Source organism: Auxenochlorella protothecoides (assembly GCF_000733215.1).
Source record: "Auxenochlorella protothecoides strain 0710 unplaced genomic scaffold scaffold16, whole genome shotgun sequence".
Classification (NCBI taxonomy): Eukaryota; Viridiplantae; Chlorophyta; class Trebouxiophyceae; order Chlorellales; family Chlorellaceae; genus Auxenochlorella; species Auxenochlorella protothecoides.
In genome coordinates, this window is record NW_011934406.1 from 24,291 (window position 1) to 44,490 (window position 20,200).

At 62.0% G+C, this 20,200-nt stretch overlaps 4 protein-coding genes across 4 annotated transcripts; 2 read left to right on the forward strand and 2 right to left on the reverse strand.

Annotated features, from left to right (window-relative positions):
- Positions 1-129: 129 nt before the first annotated feature.
- Positions 130-3,328, forward strand: F751_1536 (Eukaryotic translation initiation factor 5; the record flags this gene model as incomplete). The annotated part of the gene is made up of 10 exons (XM_011402969.1): positions 130-207; positions 303-384; positions 516-645; positions 801-879; positions 1,004-1,101; positions 1,530-1,578; positions 2,038-2,163; positions 2,315-2,587; positions 2,855-2,997; positions 3,193-3,328. 10 exons carry the CDS (start codon positions 130-132, stop codon positions 3,326-3,328), a joined length of 1,194 nt encoding a protein of 397 aa, XP_011401271.1.
- A 301-nt stretch (positions 3,329-3,629) lies between these two features.
- F751_1537 (Serine protease/ABC transporter B family protein tagA) lies at positions 3,630-12,547 on the reverse strand (the record flags this gene model as incomplete). Its single annotated transcript, XM_011402970.1, has 25 exons — positions 3,630-3,740; positions 3,878-4,246; positions 4,498-4,951; positions 5,062-5,186; positions 5,339-5,459; positions 5,601-5,737; positions 5,895-6,003; positions 6,258-6,467; positions 6,637-6,846; positions 7,024-7,091; positions 7,258-7,557; positions 7,767-7,871; positions 8,103-8,257; positions 8,423-8,759; positions 8,951-9,081; positions 9,328-9,568; positions 9,702-9,811; positions 9,965-10,114; positions 10,300-10,422; positions 10,582-10,714; positions 10,866-11,029; positions 11,142-11,324; positions 11,717-11,871; positions 12,045-12,150; positions 12,358-12,547. 25 exons carry the CDS (start codon positions 12,545-12,547, stop codon positions 3,630-3,632), a joined length of 4,497 nt encoding a protein of 1,498 aa, XP_011401272.1.
- Positions 12,548-14,231: 1,684 nt separating this feature from the next.
- On the forward strand, positions 14,232-15,806 carry F751_1538 (hypothetical protein; the record flags this gene model as incomplete). The annotated part of the gene is made up of 4 exons (XM_011402971.1): positions 14,232-14,301; positions 14,682-14,905; positions 15,122-15,305; positions 15,505-15,806. The coding sequence occupies 4 exons, from the start codon at positions 14,232-14,234 to the stop codon at positions 15,804-15,806; spliced, it is 780 nt and encodes a 259-aa protein (XP_011401273.1).
- Positions 15,807-16,341: 535 nt separating this feature from the next.
- F751_1539 (hypothetical protein) lies at positions 16,342-19,512 on the reverse strand (the record flags this gene model as incomplete). Its single annotated transcript, XM_011402972.1, has 12 exons — positions 16,342-16,617; positions 16,748-16,838; positions 16,956-17,079; positions 17,213-17,304; positions 17,422-17,626; positions 17,757-17,833; positions 17,999-18,174; positions 18,326-18,444; positions 18,596-18,662; positions 18,851-18,984; positions 19,195-19,313; positions 19,502-19,512. 12 exons carry the CDS (start codon positions 19,510-19,512, stop codon positions 16,342-16,344), a joined length of 1,491 nt encoding a protein of 496 aa, XP_011401274.1.
- Positions 19,513-20,200: the final 688 nt, after the last annotated feature.

Sequence of the window (20,200 nt, forward strand, 5' to 3'; positions counted from 1 at the left end):
CCTCCACCGGGTGGCCGTGGGACTGCTTATGCCGCGAGGCACCTGCCGTGAACATAGAACTCGATTGAGAACTGGTTCTGAAGGGACCGGTATATGCCGCGCGGGCTCCACAGAGTGTGAACATACACAATGGCGTCTATCAACATCGGAGGGGAGAACGCGGGGGATGCGTTCTACCGCTACAAAATGCCCAAGCTGAAGGCCAGAGTGCGTCCTGGAGTACGAGCGTAGTATCAGTAGAACTGCATGGGAGTCGGAGCATTGGGGACAGCATTCACGGCCAGCCTCTCCCCTCCACACAGATTGAAGGCCGAGGAAATGGCATCAAAACCAATGTGGAGAACAATGTTGACATTGCCAAGGCCCTCGAGCGCCCTCCTGAATGTACGATGGGACACATGATCCTGGAGTATTGGTGTCACGGCCGAGCGCTCCTATGTGGGTCGCGACGCCGTCCATGGGCAGTGCCAGACCCGGGCCTTGCCGAGCTGCACACAACCCCACTCATCCCACAGATACCCTCAAATTCTTTGGGTGTGAGCTGGGAGCTCAGACCAAGTTCGAGAAGGCATCTGGCACCAGCATCGTGAACGGGGCGCACGACGCTAGCCGCCTGTCGGAGCTGCTCGAGTCCTTCATCAAAAAGTAAGCCACTGATGTGTTGGCCGGTTTGAACGATATTCTTCCGGTGTTCTGGAGGCATGGCCCTGGGAGGTATTCCAACCATGCTGTGCCAGCTCTTTGACATCGCGAGCTACTCCGCACCTAATGCCTCGCCCTCTCCCCTCCTCCATCTGCAGGTACGTGCAGTGCTACTCCTGTGGCAACCCAGAGACTGTTGTGAAGATCAAGCGGGAGAACATCTTTTTGAAGTGCAAGGTGAGGGGGGAGAGGAGGCAGCTGTGTGAAGTTGTCGTATCAGCCCTGACCATGTTGAGCCAGCATTGTAATGGTCAGTGCGTTGCTGCAGCCTCAGGCCCGGCCGCCTTGCCTCATCTTGCAGGCCTGCGGCTTCGTGTCGGAGGTAGATGCTCGGCTGAAGTTGAACACCTTCATCCTGAAGAACCCGCCCGACAACAAGCTGAGCAAGGCCGAGAAGAAGTGAGCGCGAGCTTGGTTTGTGAGAGGGGTGCGGAAAGGGCGAAGTAGGAGGGGGAGGGATTGGGCCAGGTGTGAGAGGCAGAAATACGGGCAGGAGGAGCAACTTTCACGTGTGCTGCGCTGACGCCGTGGACCCTGTCCTAATGCTTGGTTGCCAGGGTCAAGAAACTGGAGAAGGAGCGGATGAAGGGCCTGGAGGTTGCTGAGCCCGAGAAGGAGGACAAGAAAAAGAAGAAGAAGAAGAGTAGCAAGTAAGTAGTGGGTGGGCGGAAAAGGATGACAATGTCGGACTGTCTGTCAGGGGTCTGGGGCTTCCTTGCCGGGCCCGGGCCTGCATTGCTACAAGCCTTGGGTTGTCTGTGATGACATGCCGTCCAGGCTCTGGTGCAGTCCTTGCTTATCCGCTCCATGCGCCCTCCTGTGTCCAGGTCCAAGAAGGAGGAGGCAGATGCCAGCGCAAATGGAGACGGGCCTGAGGTGAGGGTTGGGTCACCACTTCCGCCACGATACCACCGCGGGAGGATGAGGGAGTGGGATGGGGAAGGCATGCTGGGTTTCGATGGCTGACTCCTGTAAATTTGTGACATTATGGGGTCTGGGCCCACTGCTGGCCATATTGGGATGAGTTGCAACACCGCCTGAGACTCCTCTAACCTCCATTCTTAATGCTCAGGATGAGGCAGGGTCTGGGGACGGCGATGACGAGGATGAGGATGAGGATGAGGATGAGGTCGTGTGGATGACCGACACCTCTGAGGCCGCCATGGCTCGGCGCGCTGCCGAGCAGCTTTCCGGTGCCACCGCAGCCATGGTCACTCAGGTGGGGGTGGGTAGGGCTCACTTGTTTAGCAATGTGTGCTTCGAGCACATTGGTGCTTATTTGTTTGGAAACGTTGCAATGCAGTGCTCTTGACACTGGGTCTGCCCTCCTCACAGGGAAACCTGGAGGCGGAGATGGCGGCCGCCAAGAAGGCGGAGGAGGCCGCCAAGAAGGCGGCGGAGGAGGAGGCCGCAGCTGCAGCCGCCGCCCAGGCCGAGGCTGACGCTGCAGCTGCCAAAAAGGTGCTCTTTTGCAGCCTGCGTGGGTGCAGCAGTGTCGCCTGCCCTCCTATGCCTGCTGGAGTGCCATGACATAGCGCGCTGAGCGTGCCGCCGCTGGCTCATGGCAAGGCTCGCATCTCCTCTCTCACCGTTGTGCCCAACTCCACTGCAGGCTGAGGAGGATGCCAGGCTGGCGGAGGAGGCCGCCGCAAAGCTGGCTCTGGCCAGCCCCGAGGTCGCCGCGATGTCCACGCTGCGTCAGCTGCTGGCCTCCGGGACGGCGCCCGCCGAGCTGGCGGCCACGCTGCGCAGCCTGGAGCTGCCGGGCGGGCCTGCGGCCCGGGCCTCCGCGCTCTACCAGGTCCTCTTTGGCGACGTGGAGGCTGGCGCCAAGCTGTCCGCCGAGGTGGAGGGCCGCAAGGCGTATCTGGCACCCTTCTCCAAGGTGGGGCGTTGAGCAGGGACGGCGCCCGGAGCTCGGGATGGGGTTGTGAGAAGCCACGGTGGCACGGCAAGCATGCCCTCTTGGTTATCCAAGGAGGCATGTCCTCGCCCCTGGGTCTGTGTGGCTGAGGTGTCCTGCTGGCTGGTGCACGCTTTGTTTGGGCGGCCCTGCCATGGCCCTTGAAGAGTGTCCCTGTGCATGCAAAGGACAGGCGGGCAGCCCTGTCTCGCTGCTCACAGCGCTGTTTCTGTACCCCCTTCTGTGCAGGATGCTGCCGGGCAGCTGGGGCAGCTGGTAGCCGTGGAGAAGCTGGTCGGTGTCACCCTGCCTGCCCGCGTGAGGGAGGCGCCCCTGGTCATCAAGGCCCTCTACGACCTCGACCTGGTGGAGGAGGATCTCATCTTGGCCTGGTGAGTGCTAGGAACAGGGGAGCAGGCTCTCTTGGTGAATGGGAGAAGAGAATGGACGTCACATGTGGCAGAGGGTAGTTGTGAGTCTCGTCCAAGTGGCTACGTGCTCGAGTTGAATCCTTTTCTCCTGCGTGCTGCCTACCTCCTCGGCCCTCCCCATAGCAGCAAACTCATCCCCCCTTGCTGCCACGGCAGGTACAAGCGCGCCGACGCCGCCAGTGTCCTGGAGGTCCCTGCCTCCGCTGCCTCTGCCGTACGCGCCGCCTCCAGGCCCTTTGTGGAGTGGCTGGAGCAGGCCGAGTCCAGCGAGGAGGACAGCGACGAGGAGTGAGGCCTGGTTCTCATCCTGCGCCTGAAGCATGGAGCCCCTACCACACTATGCTCCTCTGCATGAGCCTGCTCTGCACCACAAGTATGCGCTGTGCTGTCGGCTAGGCATGCACAGGAAATGAGCTAGCAGTCATGCCTACTCCCGTATTGCTGCCCTGCCCTGTCCCTGCGTGTCCATGGTCATCCTGTCCAGAAGGTATGCATGAGCTAGGGGCCAGCATCTGTGATAAAGAATGGGGCAACAGGCAAGGGCACAGACACCGACGCCGGGGCAGACACTGGACGAGGCACACGCTGCGTGGTCAGCCTCTCCAAGGGTTCCACTGCTGCGTCTGCTGCTGCAAACGCAGTGACTCAGCAATGGCCGCACGCAGCTGCGCATCCTCCTCATCCTGCGGATGCGGTGCGGTCGCCTGTGGAATGATGGGGGGGACGGAAAATGACATGGGTTCCAGGCTGGCGGTGTGCATCCTGGGCCAGCTAGCCAGATTTCTGGCACGCCGCTCACTGCATGCCCCATGCTCTCGCTGCACTACGCACTCCCTCTCACCGGGTACGCCCGGCGTGGAGCAATCGGCGGGGCTGGGTCGGGGAGCGCGCCCACGGGCCGCCCCCACGCGGGCGCCTGCTGCGCACGCTGCGCTGCCAGCTCAGCCTCCTGCTTGGAGGCAGCCAGCGCCAGTGCCAGCTCTTGCTCCTCCCTCGCCCTCTCGTCGTGCATCCTGCCCGAGGAGTAGATGTACGTCTGCCCCTGCGGGGGATACTGGTACGCCTGGCCGCTGGGATGGGGTCCTGGCCAGGCTGGCTGGGTGGCGTACCCCGCCGGCGCGTGCGGGTGGGCGCCCAGGCTGGCACCGGCGGGGGTGGCAGCCGCTTTCCTGCTGTTGCGCCGCCTCCAGCACATGCAGCCCAGCAGTGCCTGGGGGGCAGGGAGGGTGACATAGATGAGTCATGGCAGGAACCACGATCACATTCTACCTTGAGCCTCGGCCTGAGCCAGGTCTGACATTGTGTGGTCCAAGAGCGGCTTGCGGCCGTTCTTTGCCACCATCCTTTCCCCAAACAGTGCAGGAGGAGGGGCATTGCGTTCATGCAGGACCCTTGCCTCCTCCCCACCTCCCAAACCCGCTCCCCAAACAAACACACCGAGAGTACAACCAGCCGGCGCACCAAAATGATCAAGAGCAGGGCGCCACCCCCCGCCGCCACGGCGATGGCCCACACCGGGAACCCCGGCCCCGGAGGCTGGGTGTAGGTAAAGGGCACCGCGGCCGTGGCGTTGCCCACGTTCCCGGCCAGGTCAATGCCGCGGGCAGAGTGGGTGTAGGTGCCCGAAGCCAAACCCTCCACGCTGCAGCTGGCGGAGCAGTTGGTCCAGCTCGCCAGCGCGTCGCCGGCCTGCACGGTCTCGGCATCATCTTCCAGCAGGCGCCGCCCGGCGCCGCCCAGCAGCGTGCCCAACGTGGAGCTGGTGCCCTCCGAGGTGCTGCCATTGCGCAGCGAGTCAAAAAGGTCGCGGGAGATCGGGGCCAGGCGCAGCTGGAAGGTCGCGATTGGGGCCAGCGCGCCGGCGCCGGCGGTCTCCGAGAAGGAGAACGACAGGGCGCCCTCTACCGAGGCAAAGCTGTGCGTGTGTTGTTTGTGACAGGGGACCACCATGAGGAAATGACATCCGAGAAGAGTAGCCAGGCACATCCTGCGACCGATTCCTCGAGTGCACCAACCTCTGCTCACCTGGCGGGGCCGCTCGTGACGGAGATGCTGGGGGGGGTCTGGTCGATCCAGACGTCCTGGTCTCCTAGGGTCGCAACGTTGCCAGCCTTGTCGATGGCCTGAATGTTCAGCAGCCAGTGACCCTCCTGCAATGTGGGTGAGGAGTGAGGGGTAGGCCTGAGCAGGCTGGTGTCCAAGGCAGGGGTCGTCTGCCGGCCTCACAGGCAAGCCGGGCACCTGGAGAGGGGAGTACACCCTTCCCAAGGGGTAACACAAGAAAACAATCCTGCAGCCTCACCTCCAGGCCAGTGTAGGTCTGTGGGCTCGTGCAGTTTGTCCACGCAGCGTCCATCTGAGTGGCCGACCCCGAAACCAGGGTGGCAGCCTGCAGGCGGCACTGCGTGTATGCAATCCCACTCCTGCGACAGGTTTTTGAGCAGAAGGGCGCGGGTGGAGAGTGCCGAGGCGATGCTGGATAGCCACTCAGAATATGGAGGTGGTGCAGCAGGCTACTTCATACTTGACGATCTTGTCACACATTCCAAGTCTATCCCACCCACCCGTTGCCATCGGATGCTTTGAAGGAGACGGCGAACTGGGTCTGCCTGGTGGCCACAGGGAAGCTGACGTCCGACAGGGTGGGAGGGGTGGTGTCGACGAGGAAGGAGGTGCGCACCTGGCTCCCCACATTGCCGACCTGCGGACGAGGGAGCAGGCCGCACGAGTGCGGGTCAGAGGGCTGGCAAGCGCTCAGGCAGGTGCGGCGAGCGCACTGTCAGTCCGACTTGCCCAAGGGCATGCATGGTGTATGAACCCCATGGGATCTCACATTCCTGCCCGGCCACAAACCTCACCACATCGGTGGGGGTGACCGCCAGCTCGAACTTTCCATCCTCCAGCCCAGTCATCACATAGGGCGAGTTGCAGTTGCTGGTCCTGCTGCTTCCGTCTGGCGCAGTCAGTCTGTACAGGGGGGCCGTGGTGGGAGGCTGATATGCTCAGGCACTGTGTAAGGGGAAGGATTCTGTGCCCCCTGCTTTCTGCTCGCATTGTCAATTAGACTCAGCAAGTCTGCAGAGCCAGACCCTGATCGCCATGGATGGCTGCTCCCCATTCCGAGATTCGGGGGCACTCATGAGTAGGAATCTGCGCCCACACTCCATTCAGATCCAAACATGTGCGGGGAATCCCTGCCTGGCCCCCCTCTCCAAACGTACGTGCAGGTGAACGTCGACCCCGCCTCGCTGGACGTGAAGTTTGCCACGGTGGAGTTGGATGCCAGGATGGCAGCTGGGCTGGCGGTGAGGTTCGCCACAGGGGGAGTCCCATCAAGTGCAAATGCAGAGAGTGCGGTCACGCCGCCCATGGGCACAGCCCCGGCCCCCATGAGCGACAGAGTGGCCGCCTCTGTCGGCTGGACGTAGAACCTGCGCGGGGATGTGGATGGGTTCAAGATCAGCCCATCTTTGCCGCTGGCACTCCGAGGTGCACCACGCTTGGGGACCTGGCACGCAAGCTGCATTGCATCAGCATCCATGCATCTGGCTTTCCTCGCCCTCTCCCCACACAATCTCCACATCCCCAGCTCCAGCTCACGTGTAGGCGCCCTCGCTCAAGTTGGCGTAGATGTGCGGGGAGGTGCAGGGTGTCCAGGAGGGGCTGCTGCCGCTCGTCCCCGGCCCCGCCAGCCAGCACCTCGTCGATGGCTGCGCCATCTGGGTGAGCGACGCGCCACTGGACTCCACCGCAAACACGCCAAACTCGAAGCTCGCACTCTCCAGTAGTCTGGAGAGACCAAAAGGGCCGCTGCAGGGACGTCATGGGGGGCGGGGGGGTGTTGTAGGAAATGCCATTCTCAATGGATTGGCACCAGGAAGCACAGGTGCCCCAGGTGCGGCGCGGAACTCAATCTGTTGCGACGCTGGCACATCCGAAATGCACCCCATCCCAGCTCCAGGCCTCCCCACGCCGGTTTGAGCCCACCTGGTCAGACGCGCGTACTGCTGGCCAGCAGAGAAAGCGACCGCCCAGCTGTACACAGCAGGGCTTGCCTGCTCATGGGAGGCAGGGCAGTGTTGGTGAATTGGGATTGGCCTGGGGGATTCATTTGCAAGCTTGCAGGCAGTTGGGGACACCCGAGCCGTGACCGCTTAATGTTTATACCATGGCCCTGATTCTTTACTTTGCCTCCCTGCTCCCCACCCCAGTCCCCCTCACCTGGTTCCCAGCAGCATCCTCGGCGACAACGGACAGGCTCCAGGCGCCCGGCAGCAGCCAGTGGAATATGGCCGGACTCTCACAAGCGGCCCGAGACTGCAGGGGCCAGATGGCAGGCGCGATGGCCCCTGCGAAGACCGGGCCCTGCATGAACGCAGCGTCCTCCACGGCCAGGGCGCAGGTGTAGTTCACGGGCAGGGGGTCCTGGCCGGCGAAGCTGACGTTGACCATGGGGGCGTCGGAGGTCGACCCAGAGGCGGGGGTCCCTCCGTTGAAGGCCAGCACCGGGGGCATTGTGTCCTGTAGAGCAGGTGGAGAGGAGGGGCCGGAGCACTTGAGCATGCAGAGAGCCAGGGCATCCTAAAGACTGGATCGAGCACAACTATGCAGAGCTCGGCTGCCGCGCCAGGCAAGCAAGGTGCTCCCTTTGGTGCACACATGGAGCTGTGTCGGGGTGGTGGTGCTCTGAGCCACGAGAGCCCGACGCCCCAGCAACAGGGGTCACTCACCAGCACAAAGGTTTGGTTTGCCTGCGTGGTTTCCCCCTGCGCCCGCACAGAGAACTCGTACGTCCCGTCCGGCAGGCCCGCAAAGGAGGCCGGGGAGGAGCAGGCCTGCGGATCGAGGTTTGAAGGTGGAGCGCGCCCCGTTCTGAGATGCCGTGCGCCATACTTGATGCGACGCACAGCTCTGATATCCCAGAGGAGTGGGTTCCCAGTGCTGTCGACCCTCAGTCAGCAAGAGGATGCCAAGCTGTAGCACCCATTGCGCAGGCGCTCGTGTCTAACAGAATACTCCAGCCACCTGCCCTCGCTCGGCCCCATGCCTGCCCCCCGCGCCCGCACCTTCCAGTCCTGGGTCCCGGTGGATCCGACGGCGCCGTTGCCGTCGGCCAGAAGACACTCCCACGCCAGGCCGCCGTACGCTGCGTTGCCGGCAGCAGCAAACTCAAACACGATGGGCGTGGCGTTTGTGGGGCCAGACGGGCCTTTGGTGATGCCTGCAAGAAAAGGTGGTTGAGGAACATGGTTGGGGATGACGATGGGCGGTGGGCAAGCGACGCGCATCCCCCGCTGCTTCGCCAGCCACGTGTGTTCCTCCTTGTCAGGTCTGCACGCTCTCAGCGAATCAGCCTCCCGACGCTCCTCCGCCATCTCAGACTCACTGGGGACCACGATGGTGCAGGCTGGGCCCTGCTCGCCGTCCCCCGGCACGACCAGCGTCCCGGCAAAGGCCCCATTCACGGCGAGCGCGTAGGGCTGGCGGCCCGCCGAGGCGTGGACAAAGTGGGCGTCGACCTGGATGGCGACGGGCCCCACGGGCAGGAAGGACATGCTAACCTGCTCCACGTTGTTCTCCCGGTCCGGCTGCGTCTCGTTGGCGATGGACCCGCCGTTGCCCAGCAGCGGGATGCCACCCAGGCCCGAGGCACGCACTGTGAGGTCCAGGTCATTCACCAGGACCTTGGACACCGAGGGCAGGGCAGGGTAGTCCGTCCAGACCTTCAGGGGTTGTGGAGATGGAGGGGAGAAGGGTGGGGAAGGTATCTCAGCTAGGCCTGCCACCGGGTGAGGCAGGCAGCCAATCGGGTCCTTGGCTGGCCATGCACGAATTGAGTGGGCTCGCGACAGGGCACCAGTGGCTCTCGTCACATGCTTGATGAACACACTCCCCCCCTTCCTACTCCACACACCAGGGTCACGGTGAGCGGGCCCCCCGTAGAACGCACGCAGTAGCGGTGGGTGTCGCCGGTGGCAACCTCCACCCTGTCCACCACTTGCAGCGTGAAGTTGCGTTCTGAGTTCGGCAGGGGCAGCGTCGTGTCTGCGTGCGGTGCAGTGAGTGAGAGTCAGCCTTCCTAGTGCATGTGCACACATCCAGTGCCTGCCCACTGATCGCTGGGCTTGGGCAGGCTACGTTTGAAGAACGATGTCATCCCACGCCCATGTTCCGCGTGGGGCAGACCTTCCCCATCCCAGCCAGCAAACAACACATGTGTGGGTGCCCGCCTCCCAATACCTCCGCCTGCACTCGGGCACCCTCACACCAAAGCTGACAAGCCCTGCTCACCAAGGAGCACACGCCCAAAACCCTGTCGGAAGGAGGGGGGCGGGTCGATGGGGAGGCCCGTCAGAGCCTCAAAACCAGTCATGGATGCCGCCCCTGAGATCAGTGTGGCCTTGGTGAGTGAGCCAGAGGGGGTGAAGCCCGCGCTGGCGTTCTTGACCCCGAAGGGGTACCAGCCGTCCATGAAATACTGCCGCACCAGGGCCGCCGAGCCAGCCACCACCGGGGTCGCCATCGAAGTGCCCTAACGGTATAAGAAGGAAGCTCTGAGTAGCTGGAGGGGATCCATGGAGCGGTCGGCGCCTCATGCCGCTCAGGGCTGCCTGAATGTATCCCTTGCCGCAACACGGCGAAACCAACACCCCACTCTCACTCACCACGAGGCCCTGGAGCTCGCAGGTCTCCGTTCCCGAGGTCGAGGACTTGGCTGAGAACAGGGAGCCGGGCGCCACCAGGTCCGGCTTGACCCTGCCATCCGGAGTCGGACCTGTGTGTTAGGGTGTGGGTGAAGAGGGTGGGTTCTCAGGATGGAACGGCAAACCTGCCGCCCTCAGATGAATTACCACACTCCCAGAAAGCTCAGCGGGTGCCATGGCAGTCACTGGGCACGAGCGTGCGCAGGGACGCTCTCTCGGCCCACCTTGGGAAGAGTACGAGGCCAGGTTCTCAAAGGCGTTGGCCGGGGCTGACGCGGGGGAGAGGGTGATGGTGAGTGCCAGCCCGGAGGAGAAGGAGGCCAGCAGGGTTTGACCCAGGCGCCGCGTGATGGACATGTTGGGCAGGGTGACGCCTGCGCATGAATGGAGTTGAAGGTTCATGAAATGGATAGAGAGTCTGGGAAGGGACACATGTGGACCACCTCCGCCTTCATCGCCGGCTCCCTATGGACCCTGTAGGACAACACGCTTGTGCCATACAGCAATCCACCCCTTGGTGGGCCCCTCCTCACCCACACTCCCTTTCCCAAACACTCACTGTTGGCGAGCGAGCCATTGGCGGCCGAAACAAAGTAGCCGCCCAGGACGTTGTCGAATATGAGCGCTGCTGCGGCCCCGGCCGTCTGCGCGTTTTGCACCTTGGAGGCCAGGGCGCAGGTGCCTGCATGGTGCGGAGTGAACAGGGCACTGGGCTGAGGCCATTGGAGGTTGCAGAGCAGACGGGAGGACAGACTTGGCCGAGTCAAGCTGACGACGCCAAACAGCCTCCCCTTTTCAATTCTCCAGGATCCCACCACCCACCCTCGTCCCTGCCTCACACCTCGTTCCACGAGAACGATGGCCCTCGCCACGGCTGTTGCATTCACCATGGCTTCGCAGGCCAGCAGCGGGTCAGCAGCCACCAAGGGGTAGCTCGTGGTGCCCAGCGTGCTCAGCCCGTCGCCGAACGAGCCCTGCAGCACGGCTTGGGTGGTGTGCTAGTCTGCAGACAGGGTGCCGACCCTCCTGCTGCTTGCGCTGCTGCTGCTTGCGCGCCCCAGCCCCGCCAACCAGGCTGCTCGCATCCCCGCTCGCCATCCCTGAAACATGCTCCCCCGCACCGACCTGCAGGACTTTGAAGGCCAGGAGGTTCAGGTCGCCGCGCTTCACGGTGGCCTCGTAAACCACATACTGGGACCCCACGCTGCCCAGGCCCTGCCCCGTGGTCTGTGTAGCCCCCACCGCAATCAGGTTCTTGGCCGTGGCGGGGCTGGTCACCGTCATCTCGCCTGCGGGAGGGAGGGGGGGAGGGTGGGTGTGCAGGCGCTGCATGTACAGCAGGGGTGCCAGGGACACTCCCACAAAGTCAGCGACCGAGCAGCCGGCACCGCCGTGGCTCACCGATGGGGTTGCCGGCGGTGGTGGACTCGCCATCGTTCCCGGCGGCAAACATGGCCAGGAAGTCGGGGTTGTCCCAGTGGTACCAGTCAATCTGGGAGGCCAGGTAGTCGTAGCTGATGGCGCTGACACCCCAGGAATCGGAGTGCAGCATTGCGCCCTGTGCAATTGAGGAGGCGACGATCACTGTGCGTGAGTGCTTGGGGAGTGGCACGCAGAGCATGTGTGCATGCAGCGTGTGTCCTCCAATGCCAGCAATGGGTCATCCACAGTCGAGGGTCCGCGATGTATGCCCTAGACGGCGTGTGCTCGCAAGGGCGTACAGCGCTCTACCATCGGCCCCACCAAAGCCAAGTTCTCATAGCTCATGCCCGCCCACCCACCACTGCAGTGGTGTACGCAAAGTACTGGTTCTGAATGTCGGCTGGCGTGTAGATGCTCTGGCTGCCCTCTGCCAAATCTGTGGGATAAGGAACTGTGTACTGAGTGCCACGGTGCGACAATCGCCAAACAAGCTTCAATGGCAGTACCTTGTTCTTGCAGTCCCTCATGGACCCTTCACCCACAGCCTGGCCCACCTATGAAGGCCAACTTGGCGTCGGGGGCCATGCCGATGTAGGCAGCATCGGTGCTCCTGCTGAGATTGGCGCCAGTCGTGGAGCCCAGCAGCGTCCCCATCACATGCGTACCATGCCCATTGGCATCCGCAAAGTCGCCAAAGGCTCGATAATACCTGCGGGGCCGGGCAGGGTCTCAGCTTTGGGCATGCCGGTGGAAACATTGCGAACTGACTACTCAATCAGGACGCGCAGTCCAATGCACACAACACAGAACGCCCTCTCAGGTAAAGCTCGCGGCGTCAGCGCCTTGCAGGCAGCCCTAGGGACCGATGCGCCAGCTGCTCACCGGATCTTGCGATGCGTCTCGCTCTCGAACACTTGCACTCCACCCTGGGTCGTGACCTGTGCATCCCAATCCACCGATGGGTCGTAGAAGAAGCAGTGGAAGCGATCTGCGCAGAGAATATGGGATGTGGAGGGTGGCTCAGGTGGAGGGTGGCGAGGCTCTGCGCAGGCGCGGACTAGTTCGGTGGATCACTGACCTGCATCTGCCATCACACTCTCTCGCTGGACACCCAGACAGCCGCCAACATCTTTCTGAGTAAGGCGGCTGTAGACAGGGCCCCCCTCCTTGCCCACATCCCATGGTGCCGCCTCACCTACTCCCGAGTCTCCCCCGCCGATGACCTGACCCGTGCCAGTGATGCCCGCCGCCCAGATGGGGTGGACCTCTGGGTTATCAAACGAATTCTGGCTCGTAGAAAGCGCACCTGTCCCCGCCTGGGTGATGGCCGAGGCCTGGTTGTTCTGCAGCTGCATCCTGGGCAGGGGCGAAATCCAGTGGACCATGGGCTGGGCTGCCAGCCATGTCAGAACATCCTGCAGCAGCAAAGGGGGGAAGCAAAGCTGTGCATCAACCGTTGTGCAGACAGGGTATTGACACAGGGCACCAGCTGCCTGCACAAGGACCTGAATTCTAACACGCAGGCCCAGATCCATGCAAGCCCTAGGGCTTCTGGATGTGTGCAGCTGCATGGCTAGGAGTCCATCCCTTCCTCTCCAATCTTCCACTTGCCTGCAGGAGGAAGGGTGGGCACAACACCACCGCCGCCCCGCTGCCACCCCTCACGACATCCACTCCACCCCCAAAGGCGGTCCGCAATGGGGCAGCCCAGTCGGCCACCGCTGCCCGCCCTGGGTCGGGCGCCGCGGCGCCTGCCCCTCCAGCCGGCCGAGGAGGGAATATGGCGGTGATGAGCAGCCGCAGGGCAGGGCCAGCGCCGCTGGTGGCCATCGGCAGCGACGACAGGACGCTCTGCTGCTGCGCCGGGCTTGCCTGCGCGGCGGCCTCCAGGGTCCGAAGGATGGGGGCCCACTCGGGACTCAGCTTGTGCTGGGGTTCATATGGGAGCTGCGGGCCCGGGGAGGTACGGAAGGAGAGTGTTCACAGGGCGTTGCATGCAGAAGTTTCAAGGCATGCCGAGGGATTGGCTGTGATTGGAGAGGGCTGGCTTGCAGGGGAATGCCAAGCACATTTGCTTCAGCCAAAACCTGCAAGACAGCCTCCCCAACACCCATGCACTCCACTCACAAGGAAAATTCTGGAGCGGGCGCAAAGGGCCTGCTCCAAACCAGGAGGACCCATGACTAGCAGGGTGTTGTCGGGAACATGTCCCAGGATCACACCCCCAGCTGCCTCCACAGCACCAGCTGCACTCGTGAGGGATTCTCCTTGTTGGGGAGTGACCAGCCACTGCTGCTTCTGACTGAGGGGGCCCCAATGAGGAGACAGCGACTGAGGCCCCGAATTGGTCAGGAGGAGGCGGTGCACTTGGTCTCTGTGGTACAACGGGCGTGTGGGCAGTATAGCAGGCGCATTCGTGGATCTATGATGGCCTGAGGGGGGTCCTGTGCATGCGACGCACCGAGAACTAGGCCCATGGGCTGCAATTTGGCCCGTCTTTAATCGAATGAGGGTGCTCTGGGCGTCTGTAGGCCATGCTGCCAAGGCTACGCCCAGCGCCAGAAGCAGACCCGGCAGCTGCTTCAGACGAATCCTCATGCCGCACAACTGGGCATGAAGTGGCTTGTGTATGAAGATTAATTACGCAGGTTTGTGCAGGATATCCTGCAATGTCGAATGTAGAGGTAATGAATTTCAATCGACCACCAAATGACGCGTTCGCGTTCGGAACGGAGCTGCCCGGGCGCGAACGCACATGCCGATGTTTGGGGATGTTCGCGCAGGTGTCAGTCGAGATGAGGCCCGAGTACCACCCCGGCAACAGCACCGACATAGAAATTTTACATTCTATCAACCAGAGTAACCGAAGTTTTGCTCCGTGTGGCGATTGTTCGCGTGCTCTTTTCCCTGTGCGCCAGCTGCGGGTGGGTGACAGAGCACCGAAACACTGTTGGTCTAAGCCTAGAATCTCCGTCACCGTACTGAACACAAGGTTCAAGCGGATGCACTACACCTGGTTGGACTCGCGGGTACTTTAGCTAGAGTTGCATCGCCGGGAGCAGGGTCAGGATGTCACCGATGTTGGACAGCAGCAGCGACGACGACGTCCCTCTGGCTCAGAAGAAGGCAGCACTGCTCGGTGAGTCTTGTGAATGTTGATTTTTACGTGAAGAGAGTGTGTCTTCCCGGAGTCACAGGTCAGTATCTCGGTCCAAGTGCAGGTCCCACAGTTGAGAAGCATGCACCTGTGCCAGCTCAGGTGCGTTCTGGCAGAGTCAATGACAAAAACGCCTATCGGCTCTCCCGGTATTTGCAAGGTTCAGTGTGGCTATTGGTGCATCCCCTCACCCTTCCCATACCCTGTACTCCTCCAGGCAGCAGCCACAGCCACAGTGACATCGCAAGTGAAGCCAGTGAGTGATCTTGGTGGGGGAGGGACATGTGTACCTCCCAGCTGCTCTTATGTGATCATGCAAAACTTCTCCCGCATCCACCTATTCCCACAGGATCCTAGCCCAGTCAAAAAGCCCGCCCCTGCACCTGAGACAAAGACTGTCCCCCCCAAGGCCACGCCGAAGGAGCCTGCCAAGGTCAAGAAGGAGCAGGGCCCCCTCAAGAAGGAGACCATCCCCGCTGCCAGCAACGGCAAGCCCACTGCCTCTCAGATCAGCTCCTCTCCCTCAAAAATCCGGGTGAAGAAGGAGTATGGGCTGCCAGGTCAGACCCGGGATACTCCAGATGAGGTGGGTCGTGGGGGATGGGAGGGGTGGGGAGTTTAAGTGGCGCCCTGCTTGAAGATGGGCTTGGGAATGGCCAGGAGACCTAGGCTTCAGCCAGCGAGAGTATGTCGGCTCTTTCGGCCGGGCGAGGGCCCAGGGAGGCAGATGCAGGCGCGTGCATCACCATCGGCCCTCCCTCTGCTGACTCATGCCACCATCACCATCCCGCTGCTGCCGCAGGCTGACCCCCTCCGCAAGTTCTACACCTCCCTGCTCGTCCAGCGGCCGGCCAGCGACATGGCCCGCAAGTGGTGTGTCATGCACGGCCTGTTGAGCGAGGCCGAGGCCGCCGCCTACGTGGACGAGGTAGCCGCCAAGAAGCTGGCGGCACGCCCGCCGTCCCGACAGGCGGCGGGGAGCGCTAGTCCGGCACCGAAGCGAGCGGCATCCGGGCAGGCCCCCAAGCGCAAGTCCACGGGATCAGGCACGCAGAGGTCGTGGGTCGGGGTGGGCGCATTACATGCTGGTGCGGGACGCGTCATCGACCTGAGCGCCTGCAGGGTACCTCATTCACCCTCCCCTCCTGACAACGACCCCTCTGCCACCAACCCCCCACCCTGCAGCCAAGACTGCACCCGGGGCAAAGCACAAGAAGGAGGAGGAGGATGTGGAGTGGAGCGACGACGGGAGCGAGCAGGAGGTCCTGCCCTCCAAGCAGCGGCGGGGCGGCGTACCCCGGCCCCCAAAGCCCCCGGCCGGCTCAGACTCGGACGACGACATCATACTGGCCCGTCGGCCGACCCGGCCCGCGCCTGCGCCGAGGAAGCCCAAGGCTTCCACGCGGGACGTCGCTTTCCAGGACGGTGGGCTGGGGGAGGAGTCCCCGAGCGACGACGATGTCCCCCTCCTGGCCAGGAAGCGGTGACACGCTGCGCCGGCGGCGCTGACCCTGCGACGTGCCTTTGGTGGCTGGTGTCGTGCGCTTTACACACGCAGCGACTGAGGAACAGCGGGGTGCACAGGAAGGGAGCCAAGAATCAGGGATGGCAGGACGCAATCAAGTGTGGGCAGGGCTGACAAAACCCACTCACCTTGCGGTGAGTGGGATGGGTGAGACAACAGGCCCATTCAATCGCAGGGCTGTCGCTGCCAAGACTCAGATACCGGGATCGGAGGGAGGCATGGGATGGGTGAATCGTCAGGAAGTGCTGCGGCAGTGTGGGGCAGGAGGACGAGCAGATCAGGAGAAAGCAGAGCAGGGATGGTGAGAGTGCTCGGTGGTGCTGGGGACTCCAGGCAACGGCAGAAGCTTGAGACATGGCTGATTGAGAGGGATGTAGCATCGGACGGGGGGCACAAAGTGAGAGAGGGGGAACGTGAGGGGAGTGAAACTCCTGGCAGACGCTGCATGCGCAGAATTCAAGTGAGACGGAAGGGTAGCACGGGGTGACGCATGGCGCTCAGCACGCTGGCGGGACGATAGATGCAACACCTAGCTCCGCCTCGAGTTCGGCCTCGGGGGCTCGTGCTGCGCAGCCGTCGGCACGGGCCGCAGCCTCGGCGTTGTGGGCGTTGATGGTGGCGACTACGACGGGGTCGTAGTAGGCGGTTGGATTGGCGGCTTGCGAGGCAGCATCGGCAAAGGGAAGGGGATAGATGGCTTGCGGGTCCCAAGACTGCAGGTTCCAGAGGTAGACGGTGGACACGCGGTATCTACAACCGCCCTGGAGTAGGTACTGCAGGCAGGCATGGCGGAGGGCGAAATGTTTAGGGACAGGACCGAGGGGGGCTGGGTATACATGGATGGCTTCCACGTGTGGCATCTTCTGTGCAAGGACCAGGCCCCACCCATGCCAGTCGGGTCACCTGCGAGATGCCTTCAAAGTACTTGCGCCGGTAGTCTCGGACCGGGGAGGGCGTCGCCAGGTCGCACATGTTGAAGGGGTCTGCCTGGCAACTGCGCGACGGGAGAGGGGGGAGCAACACGAGGCTGGGGTGGCGACCTGACCTGCCAGAGTGATGACGTGCAGGCGGGCGCAGCATCACAAAGGGACGGCAGGGCGCTTGTGCCCACCTGTAGGCGCCGTAGATGCCGTAGAAGGGGTAGTATGCTGCCTGTTCAGCAGTCCTGGCCACCCCGACGCCGGCCTGGTTGGTGCCGCCGCCGATCCCAAACTCCACAAAGTGTATTTCTTTGCCTGGGAAGGGGTGCAGAAAGGGACTGGCAATCAGCCAAGGGAGGGAGGGGGGATGCTGCTGCAGGACAATCACGCACAGAACATAGGGCATCTGCCATGATGGTGTACGAGCCAGGTGTGTCTAGCTCCGCACCGTCATCTCCTAGGTCCTCCAGGGACAAATCGTAGTAGGACAGCTCTTCATCCAGGCGCTCCATCAGTCCCTCAAAGTCGCAGATGGAGAAGCTGCACAGGAGAGGCCGGAGAGCGGACATTGGTGAAAGGTTGCTGGTGCAGGATGAGTTGCATGGCCCCTGGTCCTGCAGGAGACCAAGGAGACTCACGACCCAAGCCAGCGCTCACTTGGGGGATCGCATGGGCACATAGGCTGAGATGCCTGCAAGATTGTCGTTTGTTTGAGGGGATGGGGATGTTTCTTGAATGCCAGCGTTTACGAGGGCATGAGTAGCTGTCCAGACCCATGCGTAAGATGACTTTGCAAGCTCACACCGCTTACCAATGAAGTCATAGTCGTAGAACAGGGCCTTGAGTGCAGGCAGATCAAACTCTGCCAGTGTCGAGGTGCGGGATGGTGCAGTGCTCAGACGTCGCGTATGAGATGTGGTCTACTGCATCTGTTGCAAGCGTGTATTCCGTTGAGAACAATGTCCCAAGGCCATACTCGACTCCCAACCCACCTGCTTTCACAGCGTTAAAGCTAGCTGGGAAGGCAGCGAGGTACTCGGTTGCGTCCTCAATTCCAATCCCGATGCATCTGTGCATGAGTTGTTTGGAGGGGAGTTAAGTCAGCGTCAGCGGAAGCAGGTGCTCGAGTTCTCTCAACGTACATGTGTCGAGCATTTCAACCCAGCCTGCCACTCCTTCCCCAGCAGACACACGGACACCCCTCCTCCCCCCTCCCAAACACACGACTGCTCACCCGCACAGCTTGTTGTTGTTCACAGCCATGCCGAAAAACACCTGGGCGGGCTCGATGTCAGGCTGGCCGGGCCGAGGGGCAGTCACCCGCTCCAGGACCGCATCCTTTACCTCCATCCACTCTACTGGGTGCATGAAAATGGTAGCTCCCATCTCACCCTGAAGCACAAAGTCGACCTGCACAGGAGGTTGTGACGAGTAATCCTTGGGAGTCGTGATGGCAGGAAAATGAAATGGTAAGGGGATCCATGCTGATACACCCGTGTCCATGCCAGGCCCAGGCTTTGGAGCATGCATTGTCCTCTTCCCCCCCCTTGATGGTGCCCACCCTGGTCGAGGGCTTGGCAGCCAGCCGCACAGCATCGGCTAGGGGGTAGAGCACAGCCTCCAGGTACGACCAGTTTTCCGAAATCTCCAGCGGATCAAAGTCGAGTGTATTGCGCCAGCCTGCGCATGGTGGAAGGAGGAGATTTTGGCGTAAAAATCGAAGCCGGAAAAGCATGTGGCAGCTGCATTTTACCTTGCAGCCTTTGCAATCCCATTCCCAACGATGCAGTCTGAGACCAAGCCTGTCGCCGCGGCGCTCTGAGCGCCTCACCTCCCAGAGCTCGCCCGTCGTCGACGCGCGAATTGATTGCAATGTCAAAGCCTAGGTCCACAGCATGCTGTGGATGAGCGTTGGAGATCATGGCTGTGATGAGAGTGGTGAACCCTGGGAAATGGTGTGGCGAGCTACACTGCGCTTTGCATGACAGGGCCAGAGCCCATGGGCCGCCACACTGTACCAAATGCTGAGTCACTGCGACACACAGGTACAGGCCACATCCCCGCATGCAGAGGCCGAGCGACCCACCTTCATGCAGCCCCCAAGGTTCTCAATCAGGTCTGTGATATTCTGCTGGGTGACCTCCTGGCAGGACAGGCCCTGTCGGTCATAGCACCAGTGCTGCACTCTGGTAGCATTGAAGCGGTTGAAGCAGTAGTAGCCTGGGCGCAAGGGATGGTGAACAAGAAGGTCTGGGCAATGAACTTCCCTCGTGCCTCTCTGACCCGGACTGGCCCGCTTTCAAGGGTACCGCATGACGACCATGCACAGCCAGGATGCCGAGTGGGTGAGCGAGCAGCTGGGCCTGGTACCATGCAGCCACACCCCATCATCATGGCAAGCCGGCATCGGCCTGGCCAACTGCTGCTCACCTCCGAGGTCGCTGGTGCTGCAGGTCTCGTCAAACCCCGCAGGTGGGTCCAGGGGACCCACGTCATACCAGTAGAAAGTGGGCAGGAACTGGATCTGTCTCACATTCTGCTTGGCAATTCTGTGGTGGCACAGGGAATGGGGTTTCGAACAGCCGATGGCGCTGCGGAAGGGCATGCGACCCTAAATCCGGGTCGCTCGACAGGAGATTGGTATCTTCGTAGCATCCCGGGGAACACGCGCAGACTGGGCATCGTCCCCCCCCCCAGTTGACCCAAGCACATTCGAAAATCGCCCAGGACCACGCACTTGTCCACCATGCTGATGCAGTTGCTGCTCCCATTCTTGTACCAATCCATGTAGTCCCAGTTTCCAGCAAGAAAAACACTCGAACTGATCTGAGCAGTGGTGTTTCGAACGCAGGAACCTGTCGTCAAGGGGGGGCAGGGCCGCGCACAGTCTAGGAATCCGTACTCGGAATATGCAGACTCCGGGCAGCGCGGCGCCTGCTGTACAACGAAGATACACGTCAACCCCATTATACTCACATGAAGCCTGGTAGACCAGGCCCGCGCATATCAATGAAAGCCTCGTCCAGAGACGAAGACCGCCAGCATGATGGGGGGTAGGGCTCCCCATTCAGCGAAAAGGAACCGCCAAGGTCACTGCCCTGGCCAAAGAAGAATTTCCTACCGTTCAAAAGCAGCTGCTCATCCCTCAAAAGTCTGTAATGGAGTTGTATTGAGGCAGCTTCCCGACCACGGAGGACCCGGTGGAAGCGGGCGGTTTTCCATCTTTCCAGGCACCACCGCGCGCTCTCTTACATGCGGTGATCACGTGGGTGGTGACCTGTTTCCACCGAGCACTCAGCGATGCGAGCAGCGGGGCCTGTACCGAGTTTCCAGCACGCTATCCACATGTTAGCTTGCTCAGTGCCGTGAATGACAACCATTGACACCCCTGACTGCTCAGATTGCTGTCCAAGTGGCATTGAGTGTTCCACCGGGA